At 40.5% G+C, this 10,945-nt stretch overlaps 1 protein-coding gene across 1 annotated transcript in view; it reads right to left on the reverse strand.

Annotated features, from left to right (window-relative positions):
- TAT (tyrosine aminotransferase) overlaps nucleotides 1-10,945 on the reverse strand; it is a 27,476-nt gene that overhangs the window by 5,781 nt on the left and 10,750 nt on the right. The window contains exons 4-9 of the mRNA XM_018555880.1: nucleotides 9,910-10,068; nucleotides 7,770-7,908; nucleotides 6,727-6,779; nucleotides 3,935-4,087; nucleotides 3,085-3,213; nucleotides 782-865 (exon numbers count right to left, since the gene is read on the reverse strand). Coding sequence (XP_018411382.1) covers nucleotides 782-865; nucleotides 3,085-3,213; nucleotides 3,935-4,087; nucleotides 6,727-6,779; nucleotides 7,770-7,908; nucleotides 9,910-10,068 — 717 coding nt within the window. The remainder of the gene's footprint in view (nucleotides 1-781; nucleotides 866-3,084; nucleotides 3,214-3,934; nucleotides 4,088-6,726; nucleotides 6,780-7,769; nucleotides 7,909-9,909; nucleotides 10,069-10,945) is intronic.

The raw sequence follows: 10,945 nt of genomic DNA on the forward strand, positions 1-10,945 counted from the left end.
GAGCGGGGAATCCAGCCCCGCCCCTGCCACGGCAGAGAGCCGTGACAGGATCGAGAAGTGAGCGAACGCCGGTATGTGTTCGCTCACCTCCCGATCTACTGAGCCGACCTGTGACAGTCTCATTGTCACAGGTCGGCTAGAACTATGAGGTGAGTGAAAAGCACTCACCTCATAGTTCTCCTTTAGGGCTATTTACAATACAATTATAAATCATATTATTATGATATTCATAGGAATAAAAAGTTAATTTTCTACCATATTTATTTTTTTCTTCTTTTAAAAAATATAAATTTTAATCCTGCTCATAATAAAGTATATATAAACCCAGTCACTAAAATCTCATAAAAACTTTAACATGTTAATGTCAATTCCAAATGCCATTTTTTTATATTTTATATTTCATTAAAATAATCCCTGGTGATCCTGCCTTGAAGATCCTTGTTCAGGCTCTTCCTGTTATAGGGTGACAACACTCTGCTCCTGTCTTCCAATGCAGACACTAAGTGGTCGGTCCTGCATAAATGACACAGATACGGTCACCTGTTGTCACCATCAGGAAACCTGTCCTGACAAATGCCATGCAGCCATCATTTGAGTGCATGTACATAGGAAGTGGCTGCAAACGAGGCTGCAGCACTGAGATGCCACAAATGGAGATAACATTGTTTATGACAGTGAATTTAGTGAAGGTTTACATCTAATTTTAAATAGATACCCTCATTTTTTTTAGAGAACATTCTGATTACGCAAGGTGAGGGTGTCTGGCCAATATTCTGCTTACCATTAAGTACATGGCTCCTGCCGGTCGCACGGGGCAGAGTCCAGGGACGGTGGAGAGGGTAGTATAGCAGAGGTCAGCATTAGACTGCAAGAAAAAACGGAGTACACAAAAAAGAATGGACGTCAATGAAAAACTATTGACTCTGAATGATGTAAAGCCAAAGTAAAGAGAGGAAATGCGATTATATAAAGGTATACTGGAGGCCGGAGCTATGACCTATTTCCCAATATTACAGTCTGAAAAAGAACGCAGGTTCCATAGACGGCAGCATTTTCCACTGGAACTCGGAAGGAGTTGTTTTTGGTGTATATACAGTGTGTGTGTGTGTGTGTGTGTGTGTGTGTGTGTGTGTGTGTGTGTGTGTTTGTTTGTGTCCAGAGCATTTATCATCCTATGTTTGCTTTTCTTTTTTTTAGTTTCACATTTTTTTAGTTTCAAATTGCTTTTCTTAAAAGGAGAAGAAAAGCCCGGAAGCTGACCAGGGTGTACAAGAGACAGGGGGCATAAAATCAAATTACTAAGTTATAGGGGGTGATTTACTAACCTAAACACACGCACGCACCAGGTGCGTGTGATTTTCACACAGCAAAACGTATTTATCAACCAAAAAGTCTCTAAAAGCATATTTCCACTAATGCCATATATGGAAAAATCATGCACATGATGCATATATAATGCTGCTTCACAGTTTAGACAAAAATAGTTAGCTCATGCATTTACATTCCTGCATTCATCAATGCAAGCAACACAACATAGAGCTAATTTGCACAACATCACCTTGCAATTCATGCTTGGCTTTGCACAACACACCTGCTGGGTGTGTACACACTACAAAGGTGTTTAGATTCCAGCCATAGATCATGCTGGGAGGGAACACACTATAGAGGTGTATACATGTTCATGGTGTGTTTATAAGGTTAGTAAATCAACCCCATAATGTCTATAGGTTCAGTGCTTGAGAAGTACAATGAAAGTGTATCTGAAGCCCTAAAATGTCTTTGTACCCTCTTTACTTGCCTTGGTAAGTACCATCACCAAGTGGGAATAGGAGGTGAAGGGAAACCTTCCATTGTGCACATCTGTTCCGGTCTAAGAGTGCATTTCACCTCACGTTGGAAGGAATTCCCAGTTTTACCAAAATTGCCACTCTGTTGCTGCTGGGTTATACAGTTTTTAAAAGGGGTATAGAAGATGGGTGCAGTGGGGTGTTTCTTAAAAAGTACTTGGGAGGGGGCAGAGTTTTAAAGTGTGCCCAAGGCATACAAATCTTTATTTAAACCTTTGATAATGGAAGGCACTTGGAAAATTGGCCATTTGGCAAACTGGCTGAGCAAGCCAACCCAAAGTAGTTTTTTTGTGAATAAAACAGCTCGGAGGTATAATCCCACCTGAGAGTTCCTGTTATACTTCTGGGCCTCCTTTCTAGTCAGAACACTTCCCAAAATAGCTCAGATAGGTATTTCATAGATGGCCTAAGGCTACTTTAATTCTATAACTGGATCATCTATGTTTAAAGGAGCATCAGCTCTACTCCGGTGCACCAGACTTTTAAATAATCTAACTAAGCACAGGCTTGGAGACCTAATAGGGAAACCTGTTTTCTGCTGCACTTCCCAGCTTATTCTTTCAGCCATGGCCCATATGACCAAAACCACAGGTGTGCAGTGGGATAAAGAATAACCCATAAAACTCCTAACCCAACTGAAAAACTGCAGCCATTCTATAAAGACCAATTGGTCAGTACAGTACAGCAACAACAAAATGTACATTTGGGTATGTTATGCTCCCTGTATGCGTCTCAATTGTCATATTCAATTTTGACTGCAATGTACTTTTAAGGTTCTTATTACCCTTGCAGTAAATGTCAGGCAGCCTTACTAGTTCCTGTCCTCATATTTGTGGATGCCATCAGACTACACCAAACAACCCCAGTCATTTGGTCAATTTGGATATTATTGGCTAACCACTGTTACTTATTCTGATATAAGTGGATGTCAGAGATGTCTAGTTGTATGTTTCACTCATGCTTTGATCTGAAGTTTAGGGAAAAAAATGTCTCAAAAGTCAGATCAGCAGAAAAAAAAAAATATATACAGTATATATCATTAACTGTTATAAGTCAATAAAAGCTCAAAATCACTGAATTTTTGGGATATGCTATGTTTTTATCCATTTAAAAAGTTTATTAGTGGTTTTGATTTGGTTCGGAACCTAGTTTTTATATTCCCAATGAAACTATAAATGTCACATTTGAAAAACATAGAGACACACACCCATAAATAGTCCCCCACTGTAGGAAATACCTTGATGAAGTTGATGGTGTTGTCATAAAAATGCTGAGGAGTCCTGTTGATTAGGTGATCCAGTGCTCCTTGGACGATGGTACATGGACCAAGAATTCTCTGACTTAGGCGTACAAGGCCCTCTCTGATCTAAAAATAAGAAATAGAAGTACTTATGGCATTTTCAGCCAAACATTTTAATACAAGAATGCTCTTTTTAGATGTTTGTGGACATTTCAAAGGTATGCCATGTTGACTACTAACATGTTGAAGATAGACACTTTGTGGCCAACGGTTTGTGGACATCTAACCATAACACCTATATGAGCTTGTTGGGCATCCCATTCCAAAACAATGGGCAATAATATGGAGTTCACATCCAGCCTCTTTTCTTCTGGGAAGGCTTTCCACAAGATTTTGGAGTGTGTTTGTGGGAATTTGTGCCAATTTAGCCAAAAGAGTATTTATGAGATTAGGTACTAATTGGATGGGAACGCCTAGCTTCCAACTGCCATTCGAATTCATCTTGAAGGTGTTTAGTAAGGTTGAAGTCAGGGCTCTGTGAAGGCCACTCAGGTTCCTCCACACCAAACTTATCGAACCATGTCTTTATGGAGCTGGCTTTGTACACAGGGGCACAGTCATACTGGAACAGGAAAGGGCGGTACCCAAACATTTGCCAAAAGGTAAGAGGTGCAGAGTTGCCTAAAATGTCTTTGTATGCTGTAGCAGTAACAGTACAGTCTAGAAGCGTCCACATACTTTTGGACTAATAATGCATATAGCATAATTTGCCATGTAATTGCTTTACAGTTTATTACAAAATGTTACACCAAAAAAAGGAAAAGTCCAATTTTTTGGATAATATTACCTCCTTGCCAAAAATTTCTTTACGATCATGGATTAAAATCCATCCCATCCTCCATCCTGGCACCAGCCAGCGCTTAGCAAGGCCACCACATGACAAAATTGGGACGTTAGTGCTCAGTGGTGCTAGAGCCTTGAATGCACCATATTCAAAAACCTGTTGAAACAAAACAACAACATAAATAATCAATGCATCACTCCGCAAAAGAGACATAGAGGGATCTCTGTATCCAATTTCCCAGCTCCACCCTCCTGCCATTGCCTTTACCAAAAAGTCTTGCAACCCCTGTTGAATTTTTCAATATGAATACCCAATCATGTGAAAGAAAAATAAAAAAACGGGATTTTATTGGTTATGTTGGTTATTTTGTGTGTTTTTTTTAGGCAAGGTATACAGTATGGGGCATTAAATCCTGTTATCTGCATATAAATATTCCATGGCTTGACATGATGGGTTTCATAGGAATCTGCAACTCTGTTGCATTTTAATCCTGCCTACAATCTTCAGGCCGAAAATATTTTAGTATTTAAAATATTTAAAACATTTCTAGCACATAATTGGTGGATTACGGTAAAGTTAAGAGCTGTTGCCTGCAGTGACCAGCATTTCTGTTTCCATAAAATGTAAGGTGAAACTTTATAGATTGTTATTGACTTTAAAAGGGGATTTTTAAATGATTTAAGTACACAATTAATATAAATACTTTTTATGCTAAAATAATCAGGTCCTTTAATAAAATTTTAAATAAAATAAAATATATGATTCTATTTTAGCTTTAATTCTTTTTTAGCATTACAAACTGTGCACTGTGGTAAAAGAAAGCTAAACAAACACACAAAATAAAATCGTATTAGTTGACGTTGTTGTGAAATTAGTTTGCACATTTGTGTTTGTGCAATCCAGTGAGAAGGAAGCAGTATTTTCTGGATGATTTAAGTCACTCGCTGTTCCTTTGTGCAGTAAATATGTGACATCTGAAAGTGTTTAGGAGACCATAAATGAAATATCCAAGCCAAGAGAAGACAACATCAAAGAGATATGCAATCTGCAAAGTCACTGTGACATCTGGATGGGGTGATGGCCGGGAAGGGGCAGGACTCATCTCAGGGGCTGGCTTCTAGAAAGCAGCACACAATGTACGTTGACATTTCTGCATAACACTGGAGTGCCAGAATTTTTTACAGTTAAAGTAACCTTAACTTTGTTAATACTGACATGGCCTATTTCAGTATCCACAGAGCAGAGGCATGTAAGACTCTGCCGTGAAGTTGGCTAAAATCCTTGCATTGTATATAAATGTTCTGGAGGGGATTGCTTCATATGAAAAAAATTGGGATTTTCAGTTTACATGAGAATGCCAAAAAGGATACAAACAGGGCTGGTGCTGCCCCTAGGCAAACTAGGCAGCCGCCTAGGGCGCAGCCTTGATCACTCACCCCTCCATGGCACCCCGTCTATTTCAAATTGCAAAAGCCAATAGCAGGCTGGCTATTGCACCTACCCACTGAGCAGAGTAGCGTAACTGAGAGGCACTCAGGTCCACGCCTCTGTTCAGTGGGTGGGTTTTCAATAGCCAGTCTGCTATTGGCTATTTTAAATTAAATTACATCCACCTGTTACCTGCGGAAGCTATCCTGCAGGAGAAAGGGGCCACCCATGGGTGGGGGGACTTTGGGGTGCGGTAGCTGGTCTTCCCTAGGGCACAAAATAGTCTAGCACCGGCCCTGGATACAAACCAGGCTTACATAGTACTAAGTAATGTACACTGCTGGTGCCTATTTTAGATGAGCAAATGTTGCCATTCGCTCTCTTTTTGACACAGCAGTATTAAATCCACACCACAGTATGCTTTTTATGACCCATTCGTTAATGCAGGATATGGTGTCCCACAGAGTTCTCTCTGCATAATGCATGATTGGAGGTGAGACATTGATAGCAGAAGACGTGTATCCAAACCTCTGTCATTGTCCTTAGTGGTGAGACAAGTTGTTTTACATGCTGGTTTCTGAGTGTGCCATGATGCCTTTCTACTGTTCTATTGATAGGTCATGTGACCCGGCTCTCCTTGTCCCGGCTGTTTTTTAAATTAGAATTAATGAATTGCGTTGGGCTTTATAAATGTGTGTATACATAAATATACACCGTTCAGCCATAACATTAGGATCATTGAGAGGTGAAGTGAATAACACTCGGCGGGGATATATTTGGCAGCAAGTGAACATTTTGTACCTAACAGCGATTTGTTGGAAGCTGAAAAAATGGACAAGTGTAAGGATTTGAGCGACTTTGATAAGGGCCAAATGGTGATGGGTAGACCACTAGGTCAGATCAACTCCAAAACTACAGCTCTTGGGGGATGTTCCCGGTCTGCAGTGGTCAGGACCGACCAAAAGTGGTCCAAGGAAAGAAAACAGGTAAACAGGTAAACAAGCGGCAGGGTTATGAGCGGCCAAGGTTTATTGATGCACATGGGGAGCGAAGGCTGTGAGGCGAATTTATAAATGTTAACAGAAATATCTTTGTAAAAGCTTGTAATAAACCTTTTAGAAATCTTTTAATTCCTTTGTCACTTTGTGTCCAGGGTTAGCTTAAAACAGCACTTGGAATACATTTTTCGTTACAAATGTATGATTTGTTTTACATTTACCTACATTTACCTACACAGGAGCAGCCATTACAAAGCTGTTTTACATCAACCAACATTCACTTTCCATGAGAAACTAGTAAAATGTGTGTGATGACCCCAGTTCATTGATATACTTTTATCAGATCTACCCCCAAGTATATGAACTCACCATGTCTCCATAGATCTCATCAGCGAGGATAGGTACACACTGTCTGGAGGCCACTATAAAGACATTTGAGTAAAATGATTTCAATGCAAAACATAAAAGTAAAAACGATAATTAAAATGACAATGTATGTACTTATTGAACAACCTTCAGATTTAAAAGGAAACTTCAAGCCAAAACCTTTTCCTTATGCTTTGGATTTGGGAAATGGTTAGAATCTCCCCTGGGTGCTTAATACTGACTGTGACAAGGTTGTGAAAGTTTTCACTTCCTTCCTTAGTGGCAACTTTTACTGGGGCGGGAAATGAGGGGAAAGCTCTAGAATGCCCTCACAGATGGCAATGAAACCCTGACAGAGGTTCTAAGTGATCCCTAGCCAATCCAACAAAACCTAAAGCAGACCTTGCATTAAAAAGTAAAGCTCGCATTTCTAATGAACAAATGCTAGGTGAAAGCTATCAAAAATTTAAAGAAAAATACTAAAAACAATAACCTTACCTTACACTCCAGTTCTGGGACTGGGAAAGCTGAGGATCTCAAATCCTATGAGAATGTTCTCCTGCACAGTGCTGGAGAAATTCTTATGAGATCTGGGATTCCGAGCTGTCCCAAGATTCCACCATGATGCCCAGTGACATCACTGGAAGCGTCCGGTAGCCGAGTACTGTAGTAAGGAGTTTTTATTATAATTTTCTTTTAATTATTTTGTTTTGCTCTTGTGTTTTTCACTTACCATTTTTTAACCAGAGAGTGGCCTGGGGGTGAACTTCTATTGAAGGTTAGATTTAGAATAGAGCTTCCCAGTCCTCGGCAAAGACTAATTTTCTACTTTATACTGTTTATACCTTTATACTTTTATACCGTAATGTCCTTCACAACTCATTGAGGTTCCTCAACTCAGCTACCTGGAGCCCTACTCATACAGTATCATAAAGTATCATTCTACAAAGCACTATGTGGTCCAACATGTGTCTTAAAGAGATACAATAGGCCAACATCAATTTTTGAGCCTTTACCTGTTCAATAGCTAAGAAGGGAGAACTTACCAGCAACGATTTTCTGCAAGTGTTTCTTGCTGAAGACAGAGCCACATGGATTGGATGGGTTATTGACAATGATACAGGCGGTCTTTTCATCCACCAGAGACTCCATGTGTTTCAGATCAACCTCCCAAGATTTCTCTGGCTGGAAACACAACAGAATAATGTCAATGCTGGAAAATGTTTGGTTGTCTCCTAGAAACCTGAGAGTTCTCGAGTTTAGTGTACAGCCACATACCCAGAATTACAGAAAAGCTTTGAAAGCATAACTCAAGATGTTTCCTTTGTGACTATACAGATGTTTGACTTTTGATTACATGTTTGTAACTTCATAAATATGGAGTTAATAAATTAGGTCAACAACATCCAAACTAGATGACTTCAACAAAATGGTATACCGCAGTGGTGGTAGGCAAGCTCCAGCCCTCCAGCTGTGGTGCTACTACAAATCCCATTAGGCGTTGCAAGACTCTGACAGCCACAGGCATGACTGTCAGAGACGGAGGCATGACGGAATTTGTGGTTTCACCATAGCTGGAGGGCCAACGTTTGCCTACCACTGGTATACTGTATAAGTCATTGTTGGAACTGCTTTTAGCAATGGGATGAAATTATATTACATATTCCAAAAGATACAACTATATGCAAGAAACTATGCAAGCAAAAAATTTCACTGCTGAAGATATAGACTAGTGACTGATAGTCACTGAAGATAGTGACTAGACAGCAAAGCAGCTTGGTAAACCAAAAAATATGGTACCAAAGACTTTGTAGTTTTATTTTCATGCATTTTTAAGGCGGCCATACACTGTGCCAGTCCTTGAGGAGACGGTCAAAATTTGGACAGTGGGTGCCACTGTCAGCACCCTTTTAGCCGGCCTCCCTCGATCAGCTGATCGAAGGAGCAAGTGGGAAAATCTTCATGCAAACAGAGCTGGCAGCTCATTTGGCGGCCGCTGTCAGATACAAAAGAAAAAGTGAGGATTCCTCGATCAGCTCGTAACGTTGATGGAGGAATCTGCTCTATTTTTTTTTTCCGTTCAGCCCGCAGGTTGAACGAAACAAATAGAGCAGTGTAGGCCAGCTTCAGAATGAGGAATTCTGTTGTGAAGATAAGGTCAGTGCAGAGCTTATCCATCAATGTTGCAAAGCACACACATTTTTTGTTTCCCACATTGACAACTTCCTGCTTAGCACAAGCAGGAGGCATCCTCTATATAAACTATTATTAGACCGAAGGTTTTGTTTGCAGATACCAATGCACAGATAGGTACTTTTCTAAGCTGCTAATTATCTAAAAGAGATTTCATTGAGAACAGCAGACGCAAACTCTACAATCGGTATATAAGTATAAATGGTTATTTGTTGTTCATCTGCCAACTGTGACTCTGAGAATGTTATTCTTAAAAGTATAGATCTGCAGTACTGTCGCTACTACAGAGTAGGCAGTGGTAACATTGAGGGGACATCTGGATAATCTTGGTTCCATGTGTTACAGCTTTGTTTTATTAAATGGATTAAAATAGAACTACCCCTCCCCCAGTTACTAGCTGCGTTATCCAGGGTTCCTTTGTTTCTCAAACCACCCTCACATATTCCTACATGGATGATGCTTTACATTAGGGATGCACTGATACCGTTTTTTCGGTACTGAGTACTGATATTTATTTATATTTTGGTACTCGCTGGTACTGAGTACCGATACCGCTAGCATGGAGCCAGCTTCCCGGGCAATAAGGGAAGTCGACTCCATGCTGTTTAGCTGGCTCCATACAGATTGGCCAGAAAGCAGGTTTCCCAGCCAATCAGCATCGAGGCATCTGTTTGGCCGGCTTGATGTTGATTGACCAGGAAGCCGGCTTCCCAGCCAATCAGCATGGAACCAGCTTCCCGGCCAATCAGCATGGAGCCGGCCAAACAGCATGGAGATGGCTTCCTGGCCAATCAGGAAGCCGGCATCATGTTCCCTTGCGGGATTACCAGTCAGAGGAAATCTCACTCTGACTGTATCGCGGAAGGTATTGGAGCATTTGGGCGAGTACGAGTACGAGTACTCACTAAAAATGCTCGGTATCGGCACCGATACTAGTATTGGTATCGGTGCAGCCCTACTTTACAGTTATGTTTTATGAGAGAAAATACTCACAATCAAGTTGTAGAGTTTCACTTCCACACCCAGGGACAAGGCCAAAGTCTTGTAGAGGGAAAACCCAGGCCGGGGAACCAGGATGTTTTGGCCTGGATTGGCCAGTACGGCCAGAGCTAGTTCAATTGCATGGCTGCATCCACTGGTGAGGATAACGTCCTAAGAGCAGAGATGTCCAAATGTAATCAGATATAATGATATTGGGTGACGTGTCTACTCAAATTCTACTACAAAGCTTTCTAGATTATCTGACAGTCATATCAGTCTATATATATACATATATATTTTTGCAAAATTATGGTAAAGTAGCAAAATAAAATAGCAAAAACAGGTGCTGCTCCAGGTTGGTCCACCATAACTACGTTGGTTGCACAACTAGTTCACCACTAGGGATTAGCTGCACGTTCGAGTCGAACCTATGTTCGACTTGAACATAGCATGTTCTAACGTTCGCCGAACGCCGAACATTATGGGATGTCCGCGGTCTGTTTGACCGCGGGACATCCCACAATGCACTGCGCCGTCCGAAACGGTAATTGGCTACAGTCTTGCACCTGACCACAGGTCAGGTGCAAGACTGTGCCAATCAGGGCTCAGTACAAATATAGAGCCATGATTGGGCAAAGTCACGATGACTCTGCCCAATCATGTCTCACAGCTAAGTCCCTGCAGCACACTATATAAGGCTGCTGACACCCTATGTAGTGTGTTGTAGGAGATAGAGAGAGAGGGTTTTAGTATAGTTAGTTACAGCAGCTGCAGATTGATAGAGAGTTATAGATAGATATAATAGACTTCTGTATATATATATATATATATATCAGACTTCTGTATATATTAGAGTTCTATATAAATATCAATAAAAAGTATATAAATGTCATTTTTGCTTCAGCAGGTTCTATACATCATACAGATGCGCCACTTTACGGTCAGTGAAAGGGGACCCCCCAGGCACCATATATAAAGGAATTTTTTATTTTTAATGTTTCATTTTAAGTGATGTTAAATCACTGCTCCTTTCAAAATTGTATTTTTT

Source organism: Nanorana parkeri, unplaced genomic scaffold (genome assembly GCF_000935625.1).
Source record: "Nanorana parkeri isolate BGI_ZX_2015 unplaced genomic scaffold, ASM93562v1 scaffold216, whole genome shotgun sequence".
NCBI lineage: Eukaryota > Metazoa > Chordata > Amphibia > Anura > Dicroglossidae > Nanorana > Nanorana parkeri.